The 14,963-nt window shown below is 49.1% G+C and overlaps 2 protein-coding genes and 1 non-coding gene across 3 annotated transcripts in view; 1 reads left to right on the top strand and 2 right to left on the bottom strand.

The window, feature by feature from the left end:
* LOC117186692 (IgA FC receptor-like) lies at window positions 1-2,676 on the top strand. Its single transcript, XM_033387777.1, has 2 exons — window positions 1-22; window positions 2,294-2,676. Exons 1-2 carry the CDS (start codon window positions 1-3, stop codon window positions 2,674-2,676), a joined length of 405 nt encoding a protein of 134 aa, XP_033243668.1.
* A 1,325-nt stretch (window positions 2,677-4,001) lies between these two features.
* Window positions 4,002-4,083, bottom strand: Trnal-aag. The gene has a single exon. It is a non-coding gene; the product is annotated as a tRNA-Leu (tRNA).
* Window positions 4,084-5,154: 1,071 nt separating this feature from the next.
* The window catches only part of LOC108152433 (chondroadherin-like protein), a 45,115-nt gene continuing 35,306 nt past the window's right edge, over window positions 5,155-14,963 (bottom strand). Inside the window, 1 exon segment of the mRNA XM_017281765.2 lies at window positions 5,155-8,593. Coding sequence (XP_017137254.2) covers window positions 5,902-8,358 — 2,457 coding nt within the window. The 5' untranslated portion in view covers window positions 8,359-8,593 and the 3' untranslated portion in view covers window positions 5,155-5,901.

Below are 14,963 nucleotides of genomic sequence, written 5' to 3' on the forward strand. Positions count from 1 at the left end.
ATGGTCTCTGACCTGAGCGAGGGTGGGGGTGGGGTAGCCCCACCCTATGGGTGGGTACTCGACGGGGCTAACCCGCTCGGCACCCACGCAAACCGCAACTTAATAATTTTTGCTTCAGCGGCAATTAAAAATTTTTACCTTATTTGCTCCAGTTTTTTTGTTTTTTTTTGTTTTTTGTTCGCTCTGCTATCTGCCACTCGTTGTTCGTTGTGTTGTTGCTGGGAGTGCAACATTTTGTGCATGGTCATTTACTTTTGCCCCCCCCACTTTGCCCCGCCCCACTGTGACAATCCCTTCGAGCAGTCTCCTACGACTGGCAAAGTTGCGATGTTACTAATTAAAAACGCAAATGGGTTTATGATGTTGCACAAGTTGCGGTTGCCTTCGGGAGGGGATGGGGATGGGGGTTGGGGGATATTATTTTGTACTGCTGTCGCTGCAGAATTGTACATGACAAAACAAAAAGAAAAAGCTGAAAAGAAGTTGTAAAGAAAAGCATAAAAGAGTGCGGCATTAAAACAAATTTTTGCCCCCTTTTTTTGTGTGGGTTTTTATTTCGGAAAGGAAAGGAAAGGAATGGAAAGGAAAGGAAAGGCAAGGGACAAATACAAAACAAGTCCTGGGATCCCTCTGCGGTTGCTCGGTAGCTGCCCCACCCCCACCCTCTTGGACCTCCTCTGACTTTATCGCCATCTCCGAGAGAGACTGCAAAAGCTGTCTGGGACTGGGACTGGGACTCCTCCACGCTTTTCACGCTTTTCACGCTTTTCACATTGCTCTCTGGCATGTTTTGTGTTTTATTAGCGTGAAAATTTTTCAAAGGTGTCAGCACTTTTTATGTCCTTGTTCCTCGTTTGTGTTATTTTTGTGTGCTTTTCCCCGCTTTGCCCCGCTCACCCAGCGACTTGTTTTAAATACTTTGCCAAATTTGTATTTGTCACAGCAAAAATAAGGACAAGGGAATGCTGGAGCCCATTGTGGAGGGGGCGAGCAATTATCTGATCAGAAAACTCTGAAAATGGCTGCTCAAATATTCTATGAAATCCTTTTTTCGAACTCCCAGCGTAATCCCCAAGTGAAACAGAATTTTGCCAGCCTCTCATTAAAGATTCCTCTATCAACTATTCCCTTAATGGCCAACATACCGAGCCCCAGAAGACCAACCGAGCTGACCGGAAATCCCACGAAACAGCACGAGCCGCCGCCTCCCCCCCTCCTGCCCAGGCACTCGCCTTTTTTGACCACGTCCCTGGACGCAAAAGGACGCAAAGAAGGACTCCCAAGGGGCGGGGGGGAGAAGTCTGCCATTGTGTAATATCCGTTGACTATTATTCTAATTCATGCCGAAAATTAAAAAGCTGCCTATGCCCGGCCCCTCCCCCCCTGCCTTCGGTTGGTTTTTGTGCGAGTTCAGCGAAAATTTCATGCAAAATAAAATCCCAGAAAAAACCAAAACGCCTTTTTGAATAGACGTTGCTGTGGCTGTGGCTTTTGACGGCTCTTGGGCATCCTTTCCTGTTTTTGTATACAAAATAAAGCGACCGCATCAACGAAATATTGTATGAAACACTCGCCAGCACAACAAAAAAAAACAAAAATAATATTCGCTCTGTGTGGGGGAAAATATGAAAAAATTAACATATAAATTAGCACAGCAGACAAAATGTTGTGGGTCGATTCGGGGCAAACAGCGAGCAGAAGATCAGAAGGTTGGGTCGCTCCGGGTCGGAGGTCGTTTTGTTTTCAAAACAATTTTTGGTGGCATAAAAGCAGTGTGTTTTTTTTCGTCGACATGTTGCAATGTTGCAAAATCATATTGCATGAAATGAAATGAGATCAATTAGAGTACAAAATGATAGTAATAAATCAAGTAAATATTAAATCTACGGGTGTGAGAGTGGCTGCCAGAGGAGGGTTTTTAGGAAGGACTTTGACTCATCCGCCAGAGCCTCAGAAGGAAACACACAAAATATAGCAGATTCTTCCAAATGGCTGCCATCCGAGCTATAGGGAAATGGCGTCTTCTTTCGCTGATGTCTATTCATTCGACTGATTTCGAGTCCTTTGGAAGAAAACACACATCCATCTTCGCTTTCTTTTGGTGAGGTGCACATTCGAGGCCGCACATCCCTCGATTCTCTGCGTACTGTGGATGGGACTCAACGCTCGCCAATGCCACTGTCTCTGCCACATGACATCCGTCGAACCCGACCGCAGTGTGGGACAAGCACAAGGACGCGATGAGCTGACCAAAAGAGTCTCAACAAATGTGCCTATGTTGAGTGCCGAGAAGATGATGCTCCTGAGGCTCCTGAGGCTCCCGATGATCCTGAGGCTCTCGATGCTTCTGAGGCTCTCGATGCTCCTGAGGCTCTCGATGCTCCTGAGGCTCTCGATGCTTCTGAGGCTCTCGATGCTTCTGAGGCTCTCGATGCTCCTGAGGCCCTCGATGATCCTGAGGCTCTCGATGCTTCTGAGGCTCCCTATGTCCCTGAGGCTCTCGATGCTCCTGAGGCACCCGATGCTCCCGACGCTCTCGATGCTCCTGAGGCTCTCGATGCTCCCGATGTTCCCCATACTCTATATGGGACAAGAAAGACATTTGTCATTTCGTTGTGTCTTTCGTCTGACAATAATGCCAGAGGATGCAATGGCCAAAGCAATTCGGGATCTTGACCGCTCTCAACAGATTTCGATTCCATTGAAATAAAACGTATCGAAATTTGAACTATCTGTGCCGCTCATCCGAGGGCCTAACCACATACAAATAAGTTCCAAATGGAAATCACAGGATGGCACCTATGTCCTATGGGTCTTTTCCCTGTGTTATCTATTAGCTGAATGTGTGTGCTATGGCATTCCACCTTAACCTTAAGACCACGAAATGTGTTGCATCTTGTTGCAGCAACTTATTGGCTTCCTGTCGCCTGCCACCCGCCAGACGCCACTCTCCCCCCGCCGCCACTCATATTTATGGCCAACACAATGTGCGCCTTGTAAAACAATTTATAACTTTTGCGCTTTTGCCTAATAAGTTGGCATGTTGTGGCCAATAAGTTGTGGCAACAACAACCCAAGATTGGCCAAAAGAGGGAACAGGGTGGGGGGCAGCAGCGGCAACTCGCTTCGAAACTAAATTACAAGTACAAGAGCAGCAGCAGCAGCAGCAGCAGCAGCAGCAACAACAGCCGCCAGCAACGGGAGGGATGGAATGGGACTCTTCTCCAGTGCAGCACATCTTGCCACAAGTTTGTGCTGTTGGCTGTTGCTGCTGTTGCTGCTGCCTTAACTGCTGTTAATTCTTCTAATTGTGTGCACGTTGTTTGCGTGCGCTAATGTCGCATACGAGTATGCAAAAACAACAAGAGAAGCAGCAGCAGCAGCAGCAGTGGAGCAGCAGCTAAAGGCATCCCAAGAGAGGAAGCGACGGAACGGAGCATGCAAATGTGTAACTGTTTATGCCAGAACGAGCTCCCTCTCTCTCTCTCTCGCCCCACTGGGCATTGTCTAGCGGTGAGTGCGTGACGGCTGCCACCCACTCCCTCCTGCACGCCGCCCACAGCCCACCCGATATTGTGGCTCTTGGGTGTCGTGCTCGCACGCGTGTCACGCTACCTGTTCTAGTGGCTCACTTGAGATTTTTGTTCGTACGGGGGGAGTAGCAAGCATTGCATCGCGCATCGCTTGACAACTTGCATACATGGCTGAAGGGTGGCGTGGCCCGGGGGGTGGCGCGGACGACCCTGTCGCTTATTAGCGCAAAACGCTGCACGTACATGTGAGCCCTGCTTGCGTGTGTGTGTGTGTGTGTTTGTGCACGTGTTTTTGTTATTGTTAAATGTAATTAAATTATGCAGATGAGTGCCAACGATGCTGCCATTAACTAAACTGCCATAGAAAAGTGTTTTTCGGTATTTGCATTTGACACCAGCACAACTGTACTGCTCTGGAATCGTTAACAGATTGCCGAACAAGCCATTAAATAAAAGAATTCCACCATCTGGCAGCGGTGGGATTCGAACCCACGCCTCCGAGGAGACTGGTGCCTTAAACCAGCGCCTTAGACCGCTCGGCCACGCTACCCCCACACACCTGCCACGAAATATTTCTAGAAAAACTCGCCCCCGGCTGGGATGGTTATTGTATTGTTAAGTTTGTTCTTTATTTGATTTTATCTTCTAGTTCTTGAACATGGTTGAAATTTTCTTCTTTCGCTTACAATTTAGAGAAAGAGTTCCTTGTATGTGTTTTGTGTTATGTTTTGTCCTTTTAGTGATACGATTAGATGATGATCCACATATTTGGTTTGTTTCGCACTTTATGCTACGAGTATTTAGTTATTTATTCGCCAACGAAATTCAAAAACAAAAAAAAAGTCTCCTTAACTGTAGGTATTGTATGATTTACTCGTTTATATGTATGCCCCTTACTGGGGCGCCGCTTGTTTAACTGTGGTTGTCCCTTGTAATTTGCTTAAATTGTATTTTCAAATTGTTTTAATTTATTCATACGAGTAGATGTACATATTTTTCCTTCGTTTTTGCTAGATGGAAAGATCTGCTGCTTTGTTATGAAATATGAATATGAATTTTTACGTTTGAATAAGTAAGTTTTCCTCTTCCTCTTGCATTTCTGTTTCCATTTCTGTTTCTGTTTTGTTTTTAGGTTATTTTTAAACTCCCTTGTATTGGTTTTGCAATTTGTTCCATTAAATCGTTAAAAATATGCATGTATTTTATGTACAGTCGTTCGAATAGTGCTGCCCAAAACCTGAATCACAAAAACAATAATAAACACAAGCAAAAATCAACACAAAACTTTCAGTTTTTCTTTTTTTTTTTTTAATTTTCCTTCGATCATAGCTATGTATTTTGTTTTTTATTTACACACATAATTCTCATATATATATTTTTTATTATTTTTTTTTTTAAATGTACTTTCAATATTTATTCCGCATAAATTGCTTATTATTCATATTCTGTTTCTGTTGTGAATTCGTCATAGGATCTACAATACGATACGATACGTTACGTTACGTAAATATTGAACAGTTTTTCATAGTGTGGTGGCTATATCTTTTCTTTTGTGTCGTTTACTTTAGGGCATATCTTTATATATTTTACGGAGTTTATTAACTACAAAAAAAAAAGTCCATTTTGTTTTATTTTTGTTTCTTTTTTTTCTTTTTGCATATATTTTTAGCTGCTTCATTTCGTATCCTTTAATGCCGTTTCGATTACTTTTACGGTGATAGTTTAGTCTAGATACATACATAGTTTTAGTGACTGGTGCTTAAGCGCGTAAATTAATTGTAAGTATTTTTTGTGAAATTGCATTTTTCGTTTCTTGTGAAATTTTCTTGGATTTTCTTCGAAAGAAGCTTCTAATTATTTACACGAATTTTAGAGTGTTTTTTTTAGGTTTTTTGTTTTGTTTTTAATTTAAGCAGAACTTAATAGTTAAGATCACTGGATGCAAATGAAATGACATTTTCGGGAGAGCTGGCAGGGGGCCCTGCCGCTTTCCAGTGAATGCCAAACCGTGCGCGCTCTCTTTTATTTACACCTGGATTTTCCACAGTTTTTCCCCGCTGCTGCCGCTGCCCTTTCCCCCCCCGAATAATCACTCAACTAAATCCTAATTTATACAAAATGCTTGCGCCTGAATACACGTAACATAAGAATATACAATTAGATAAATTAGATCATAGAATGGATCCAAGGATCGTAGGTAGAATAACACACACAAAATTCGTCCCGAAATCCTCCGCAGAGACCTCTTTCTGGCTGTGTCCTGGCTGTGTCCTGTCCTCTAGCCCTTGTAGAAATGGTACAGCTCAATGTCCTGATTCGGTTTCGGCTTGATGGTGCGACCCAGGGTGCCGCACGTCTTCCCCGTATATCAGTGATAGCGACGCAGACTCCCGTTGTTGTTGCTGGATGCCAGGATCGCTCCTCCACCGCCTCCTGCGCCGCCGACACCTCCTCCATGATGATTGTTGTTCGACAGAGTGGCCACGTTGTTGTTGTTGCTGTTGCTGTTGAAGGATCGCCGTCCGGTTGTGTTGCCATGGATGAGGGCCATGCCCACCCCATTGCGCAGGGGCAGGGCCGGCGGTGGTGGTGTGGGCGTGGGACTGGGCGGCAGATCGTGGTCGAGGGGCAGAGAGTAGTGCGAATTGTTGTGTATGTACCCCGGCTCGGCCATCGCATCGCAGGGCTTGGCGTACACCCCCCCTCCATTGTGGCTGTGCGGGTGGCCGTGCCCGTGCCCGTGCCCGTGCCCATGCCCATGCCCATGGCCGTGGTTGTGATTGAAGTGGTCCTGGGTGAGGCGTATGCCGTTGGCAAGGGCTAGGGGCTGGCTGTAGTGCGAGAGGGTGCTCTCCTGCATCCGGTGGCGGGGCAGGGAGGCGGCGTTCAGGGTCTTGCCCCCGCCATTGGCCAGCAGGCGCATGTCCTGCTGCGAGTGGTGCATCTGGGGGTTCGGCATCGGGCTGGCGATCGTCTGGTTGTTGGTCATGTAGTGGATGTGGCTGAGCTGGGCGAACGAGGAGGCGGCGGCGGCATGATCGACGGGGCTGGGCACTTGCAGCTGCTGCAGCGGTGCCGCTGTGCTGCTGCTGCCGCTGCTGGTGGTGGTGGTGGTGGAGGCGATGCCACCCCTACCCCGCATCTGAGGTGGGGGTGGAGCTTCTAGCTATAGCTCGGTCACTGGTATCGGCCGGCTGCCCATATACTGCGACTGGCTGCAGGGATAGGCGGCCGCCGGATGCACTCCCCCGCAGCCGGGCGGCGGCCGCGTCATGTACTCCTCGTCGGAGAAGGTCTTCTGGTATTCGCGCTCCTTGCGGCCCAGGGCAGAGTGGCCCTTGAGCATCTCGCGGATGCGGCGACGGCAGGTGTACAGCACCAGGGCCAGGGTCGTGATCAGGGCCGCGCAGGCCACCACCAAAATGCCGATGATGGCCTGCTTGTTGGCCGCCCCGTGGGTGCAGCCGAGCAGCGGCTCCGAGAGCTGGGCGAGGGGCAGGTCGCGCAGGGTGGCCGGGTAGGCGCACACCACCGGGGCGTACTGGCTGCTGGCGTTCTTGCTGATCAGAAGGTTCCGCAGCCACATCAGCTGGCAGTCGCAGACGAAGGGGTTCTCGGAGAGGTCGAGCGTCTGCAGATCGGCCCAGGGGATGAGGCCCTCGGCCAGGGTGCTCAGCTGGTTCTCCTTCAGGATCACGGAGCTGAGGTGGGGCAGGCCGCCCAGGGCGTTGGCGTGCAGCTCGCTCAGCTGCTTGTTGCTGGACAGATTCAGTTGCTCCAGGTTCGTGTTGGCCGTGAAGGCCCCGCTCTCGACGCGCCTCAGTCGCTGGGCCCCCGTCAGCTCCAGCTGCCGCAGCTCCCGGAGTCCCGCGAAGGCGCCCGAGGCCACCACCTCGAAGTCGTTCTGCCCGATGCTGAGCTGCTCCAGACGGCCCAGACGCTGCAGGGCAGCCGTCGGTATGGCCGCCAGGCGATTGTCCGACAGATCCATGTAGCGCAGCGCCTCCAGGCCCTTGAGGGCCTCCCCCGAGATGTTGTGGAGTCCCGCGCCGCGCAGATCGAGGCGCGTGAGACCCTTGAGGTCCTGGAAGGCGCCGCCGGGAATGGTCATGAAGGAGTTGGTGCCCAAATAGAGCTCCGCCAGGCTGGGCAGCCCCTGGAATGTCAGCTGCGAGGGCACGGTCGTGAGGGTGTTATCGTCCAGATAGAGCACCCGCAGATTGACCAGGCCATCGAGGGCGTGCGGATCGATGTGGCTGATGCGGTTCTGGCCAAGATTCAGCTCCTCCAGCCGCACCATCGGCGAAAACGTGCGGAACTCGAGCTCGGCGATGAGGTTGCCCCGCAGATTGAGGACACTGATGGTGGAGAGGCCCGTGAAGGTCTTGTTGGAGACCTGGCCGATCTTGTTGTGGTTGAGATGCAGCTCCTGGAGCTTGGCGTGGTAGGCGAACGAGCGCTCTGGTATGGTCACCATGTCGTTGAAGGACAGATCGAGGAATGTCAGCTGAGCGTAGAACTGCATCGACGAGTCGATGGTCTTCAGCTTGTTGTTCTTGATGACCAGCCGCTGGATGGCCGGATTCAGGGCTATCGGCAGCACGTCCAGCCGCCCCTCGCCGCAGTTGACCATCAGGGTGTCGTCATCGCATTCACAGCCATTTGGACAATTTGCCAGGCCATTTGTTGGCTGCAGCAAGGCCAGGAGCAGCGCCAGGACCAGGCCCAGGCCCAGGCCCATGCCCAGGCCCGCAACTGGCAGCGACAACGGTGGTGATGGCGACATGGTAATTGCCCTGGCCGACGACGACCGTCGTCTGCTCATTACACGGCTCTCTGTCTCTCAGTCCTCCCTCGACTGGGTCTGGCTTTGGGTCTGCCTCCTACCCTTCCTTCCTTCCTGGTCGTCTGCTCTGTCTTTGTCTGTGTCTGTCTATCGCTCTGGTGAATGGTGGTTTTGCTGGTTCCTCGTCTGCTATGCTGTGCCCGCTTTTATTTCAGGCTAAATACGCTTTGGCCAAGTTTGCCAATGGCTTTCGTTTCTAGACTCCGACATTCGCCTGCAACGATAGAAATGAAGGAGGGGGGGAGGGGGGCATTAAATTGATTTTCCATTAGAGTTCGAAAATGCTTTTGGCTTGGCTTCGACTGGGGCTGGGGCTGTGGCTGCCGCTGGAGTTAATCGGTAGTTTTGTGGATTATTTTGCGCTTTTGCGCTTCTTTTTTTGCTGCTGCTTTGTTGGACAGTAAACAAATGAAGACAATTTAAATGGCCACGGCTCTGACATTAGGCCGTCCTTTGACCCGCTCTCTGCGGGCTCTCGGATGCGGATCCTCCTTTGAAGGACCTCCAACCCCTCAACAGCACACACACACACACACACATACCCCTCGTACACGTGTCAGACGACAATGGCCCTGCCCTAACCCGGGCCAACCCTTTGTGTCAACTGACAAGTCCCCAAAGTCAAAACCCCAAGTCCCCAACCCTCTCTGCCCGCCCCAAAAGGCCAAACGATATGCCGCAGCATAGTTTGGGGCCGAAACTTAAAAAACAACTTGCATTTTGTTTGCTTTGGGGACATTTATCAGCTCCGAGGTCTGGGGAGGCTGGGATGCTGGGATCCCGGGATCCTGGGGACTACGGGGCAAACAAAACTTAATTTAGCAGCAACTGCGGGAAGTTCAAGGAGGAGAAAGGATATCGGCACTGGGTCCCCGAACGGGGGCCATAAAATAAATAAAACAAAGGCAAAATTTGCTTTTTCCACAAAGGCAGCTTTCCCCCTTTCCCCCTTTCTTGCTCCTCTTTTTTTGTTGTTTTTGTTGTTGTTGTATTTTCAAACTTTACGCAACGTAGGCGTGGCGTCGGCCCCAAAGGCGCTATGAAAATAATCATAGATGTGGGTCATACTTCAGCGGTGGGCTGGTGGGATGGTGGGATGCTGCTCATCTCTCTTAACTCTCGCTTTTTATTATGTAAATAACACATAAACACCCGGGAGCATCATATGAAGAAGCGCCACACACACACACAAAAAAGAATGGCATTCGAGGAGGGTCCCAGGACCCAGGAGCAGAGCCAGAGCCAGAGCCAAAGCCAGAGCCAAAGCCAGAGCCAGGACTCCTCATCATTATCATGCATATGCCATAAAGCAACTTGTTGAAGGGAACGGCAGGAGAGGGCCGCCAACCTACTGACTTTTCCCGGAGAACAAACAACAGACAACAATTTCAGGGAAATAAAAACATAAAATTGTGAAGTTTTTCCGGAGCACAGCTGCTTGGAATGCACACGGAGAAGGGAGCGATCGCTGGATGGCTGAATGGCTGGATGGCGGGGGGAAAAATAAGGGGGAGAAAAATCAAATTTAAATTGCTAAAATCCTGTTAAATGGCCAACGCAGTGCCACAGGCCTGCCCTGCCTCTCGATGAGCTGTGAGCCCCACGACCTGTGGCTGGTTGCCTCCTCTCGGCAGAGGGGCCATATACTCGTACGACTGTATGCCTTCGGCTTGAGATGGTATCCTCTATGCCATGTTTTATTCCCTAAACCCTGGGACCTATTCGGAACATCTGCCATGAAGATTGATGGTCTTTTATGCCCCAACATTCTCGATTTCGATTTTGTACTTTATTTGGATTATTATTTTTAATACACTCGTACCTACGATTCCCTCAAGAGTTCAATTCGAATATTCTCTGGATTATTCTTTGCTTTCCTGCACTGAATCGCTTCTTTGGCAGGCCAGTGCCTGTCTGTTTTTAAACGAATACGCCTTCAGTCCACTCGCTATTTCTTGTCTTCACTTACGCACTCGCTTCCATCTCCTGCCTCACTCGCTCCCATCTCATGCCTCACTCGCTTCCATTTCCTGCCTCACTCGCTTCCATCTCCTGCCTCATTCGCTCCCATCACATGCCTCACTCGCCCCCATCTCCTGCCTCACTCGCTCCCATCTCATGCCTCACTCGCTAACTTTCTTCTTTGTCTGCACTCCTCATTCTTCTTTCCTTCACTCGCTCCTCATTCCAGCTAGTCGCTTCTCCTACCTCTCGGGCAGGAGAACCTGCCACTCGCTTCTCCCGCCCACTCGCTACTCCTGCCCACTCGCTCCTCCTGCCCACTCGCTTCTCCTGCCCACTCGCTTCTCCTGCCCACTCGCTTCTCCAGCCACTCGATCCTCCTGCCACCCGCTTCTCCTGCCACTCGCCTCTCCCGCCCACTCTCTTCTCCCGCCCACTCTCTTCTCCCGCCCACTCTCTTCTCCCGCCTCTCGCTTCTCTGCCCTTTCTCTTCTCCTGCCCACTCGCTCCTCCTGCCACTTTTCATTCAGTTTTTAACTATTCCCATTACACCGTTCAATGGTATTTGGGTTATTTCCTTTTAGTTGCAGCTATTTAAATTGTCACCCACACACTGCACCGTGCCCCACCTTTTAGCCGCTCCTGCAGCCAGGATATTGTCTGTCCCTCCCCCACCCCCACCCACCGAAAGTATGCTCTAAATATTTTATAGTCTCCCGTCGAGATTTTATTTTCGCTTTTTTTTGGGGGGTGGCGGGAGTGGGGGACATTTTTATTTGGTTTTGCTGCTGTTGCTGAAACTCATTTATTAGTTCCGTCCGTATCCGTGGCCGGGTCCGTGTCCGAGTCTGCACCACCCCCCCAACCCCTTTAGACCCTCTTTTTAGCCATTGTTATAAATGTTTGGCTGTCAGTTGAGCTCGAACTGTGACTGCGACTGCGACTGCGACTGTGACTGTGCAGCCTTTGCGGCCATGGCCCCAAAAATTGGTTACACCAAGAGGGTGGGGCACAACGGACACTGGCAGTGGCGGGGGGGTGTGGGTGGTGGAAAACCTCCTTTTATTATATCTGTCTGGTGGGCGCACTCCGGTTCCGTCTTGTGTTGGATTTTGGGTTCCCTTCGGTTTTGGTTTTGCTTTGGCTTTGGCTTTTTCTATGACTTCCGTCCCCTCCCCTCTGCCACAACCCTTTTCACACCCATCTATATTGTTGTTTTTCTTTTTTGTAGTCAAAAAAAAAAAACAAGAAACACTTTTTGCCACAACTTTTTCTGGTTGCAGTTTGGTGGAAATTGCTAAATAAATGCAAGTTTCTTTTGATTTAATGGCTTTTATAGCCCATTTTGAGAGGGGCGGTGGGGGGCGGGTGGAGCCTGTACAGTTGTGCCCAAAAGCGACGGCAGGGACGGCAACGTTTTCGTGGCAGCTTCCTTTTATCTGTTTGTGGGGCAAAAAGTTTGGCGCTTTTAAAAATAGCATTGAAGGAATGTATAAAAATTTGCTGGTGGATAATGGTTGCCAGGTTTCCCAGCCGCCGCTGCTCCAATTTCGCAACTTTTGCCCAACTTCTGTACCGCCAGGCAGCCAGGCAGCCAGCCATCAAATGTCAGCAATAAACTTCAACTTGTGCCTTGTTTGCCTTTCGGTGCCCTAAAAATGTTTAATATTTCAAAGCAGCCCGGCCAATATTCCCACGGACGAGCAGCGCCAAGAACCTTAAACCCGAAACCCCCCAAAGGAGACCCCCAACCCCTTCCCCATGATGTTATTTATATGACAATTTCGCTTGAGCGCGCGTTAAAATATCGCCGACAATATTTTATGCTCAATGCCTTGGCTCATGTTTTGCCAACAGCCAAAGCTCTGGCACCCCACTCTCCACACTCCAATCTCCGACTTCCCCCCGTCCTCTGGCTATGATAAACTTGGCAAATTTATCCTGCTTTGTGCCATACGTCTTTTGGCACAGTTTCCGCTCGAGACATGTACCACGAAACCTCCGGCTCTTCCGTTGATATCCTCCCCCGTATTTGCACTATTTGCACAGTTTACAGCTTCAGTTTTTAGCTACGACTTCGAGTCTTTGAGTCTGTGCATCTGGGAGATACTTTTTATTCCTGCTCAACTCGAGGCAGACCAAATATTTGCCATCAGAAAGAGACCAAAACAAAGAAATGCAAGCTCACGCATAGACTCCACCAAATTGGAAGCGGTATTTGGGGCACCCACCCAACCAACCAACCAACCAACCACCCAACCACCCAACACCCAACCAGCGTTTCGCGACGTGAGGCTGAAGGCTGAAGGCTGAAGGCTGTGTGCCAGAGTGAAAGTCGCTGTGGCAACATCCACTCGTCTGTGAAATAGAAAACGAAACAATGGATTGTGGACGGAATGGAATGGGTGCCACCGAATGGGTGGTGCTTAGGTGGGGCATATATCGGAATGGAATGAAATGGAAGGGAGTGGAGTGGAGGGGAGTGGAGTGCTCTGCTCTGCTGCAGAGTGGCCGCCGGGGGCCGCTTGGCAATTGCGCGTCGCCACACATGTTACTTCCAATTTTGCAGTAATGGTAATCGCGGGCAAAAGTTTCCCTCCAATTGAATTGAGCTGGGGATCTGGATTTCGGAGTACACGAATTGAACGGAGTTTCACTGGCAGTTGATTTGTGTTTATTAACCACCGAACGAGCTGGCCAAAAGAAAAAAGAGAGACGGAGACGGAGACGTAGACGTGGGGAATGGAGATTGTAATCATGGAAAGAGGGCAATTTTTAAGGGGATCCACGCAGTAGAGTCCGTTCTTTCTAATGAAGAACTAGCAGGACATTAATTGTTTGAGATTTGGTGACCCCGACATGGGAAGAATATCATTAAAAATTCCCCTTTCGGCTATATCCACGCATTTCTAAGTAAGAATTAAGCAGAACATCAAGTCTGCTTTTCAGTAGGAAGTTGTTTGATATTTGGTGACCCCGATATAAGAAGAATCTCTTTAGCAACTCCCCTTAGGTTATGCCTACGAATTTCTAATCAAGAACTAAGGATAACATCAAGTTTTCTGCTCAGTAGGAAGTTGTTTGATATTTGGTGACCCCGACATGGTAAAAATATCTTTAAAAACTCTCCTTTAGGCTATATCTATGCATTTCTAAGTAAGAACTAAGCAGAACATCAAGTCTGGTTTTCAGTAGGAAGTTGTTTGATATTTGGTGACCCCGACATAAGAAGAATGTCTTTGGAAACTCTATTTTAGGTTTTACCCATAAATTTCTAATCAAGAACTAAGGAGAACAACAAGTCTTCTGTTCAGTAGGAAATTGTTTAATATTTGGTGACCCCGACATACAAAAAATCACTTTAGGAACTCTATTTTAGGTTATACCTATGAATTTCTATGTAAGAACCAAGCAGAACATCAAATCAGCTTTTCAGTAGAAAGTTCTTTGATATTTGGTGACCCCGATATGGGGAAAATCTCTTTAAGTTACACCTATGTATGAGAATAGCTTCAGAATCATAGATTGTTTGGACAATCTGTAATTTTTGGTAAACCTTTAGCTGGCAGGACTTTGCTCCCCTTTTGCAAAGTTCAACAGCTCCAAAATGAACACTTAAAGAGGCCTCCCAGTGAGCTGGCTCATTTGTTGGTCCTGTTCTGGTTCAACTAGGAAAGCTCCCTCAACGGTAATCTCTCTGTCTTTCTCTCCCCCGCACCAAAGGACCCACAAAAACCAACAACAACAATGGCGCGCGGCTTTGGATTCAAAAAGTATTTTATGGGTCCCTTGAACATTGAGACTAGGAGACGGCGACAACGACGATGACGACCATGAGGAGCGTACGGAGAAGGAGGCTGGAGGAGGCTGGAGGGGGGGAGAAATATGAGGAAATGGAGAAGGTGGATGATGTCGACGACAAGCCAAGAATTTTGGCAAAAGTTGGAACTACGACCATGGCTTTTATGGCATAATTCCTAGCACCGTACTCGGTATTTTGGCTCTTTCTTTTGCTCTTTTTTTTTTGGTTTTACTGCCTTGCCAAAAACTTGAACAAGGAAGAGAGACAGAGAGAGAGAGAGAGAGAGGGAGAGGGCGATAGAGCGAGAATTGGCATTGGCAAGAAAGTAAAGAGTAATACCCAAAGCAGTCATAAAGTAAACCAAATATTTTACATATAAACGACCGCAAGCCGATGTCGTAGTGGAGGCCCCAGACGACGTCGCCATTTTAGCCATAATTTTCTTCTTTTTTTCTGGGGCTTGGCTCCCTGCTTAAGCCCCAGACCCCAGACCCCAGCAGCGGCGACAGCCAAAAGTAGGTAAAAAAGTTTCGCCCATCGACCTTGCCATCTAGGAATCTCCTCTCTGGCACCCGGCACCCTGCACCCGGCACCCTGCACTTCCGTGTGTCTGGAAGTTTAAAGCCCAAGACAAAGTTATATGTGGCAGACAATAAATCCCGAGCTATTGATCCTTGCTATATGTCTTAAACAAATTTATATGGCAAACGGAAAACTAACCCATATATATACTGGACTTATTCCAGCGGAGGTGGGGCCGAGAGCTAGTGGGGATTTTCTTTTTTGATAAACGCGCATATGGCGCCCGTAGCAGCGCATG

The sequence above is a fragment of the Drosophila miranda genome, chromosome XR (assembly GCF_003369915.1).
Source record: "Drosophila miranda strain MSH22 chromosome XR, D.miranda_PacBio2.1, whole genome shotgun sequence".
In the NCBI taxonomy this organism is placed as follows: domain Eukaryota; kingdom Metazoa; phylum Arthropoda; class Insecta; order Diptera; family Drosophilidae; genus Drosophila; species Drosophila miranda.

Coding starts and splice junctions, on each gene's coding strand:
- LOC117186692 (XM_033387777.1), top strand. CDS start 1: ATGGTCTCTGACCTGAGCGAGG. Junction 23..2,293: donor GGTCTCTGACCTGAGCGAGG/GTGGGGGTGGGG, acceptor AGTGCCGAGAAG/ATGATGCTCCTGAGGCTCCT.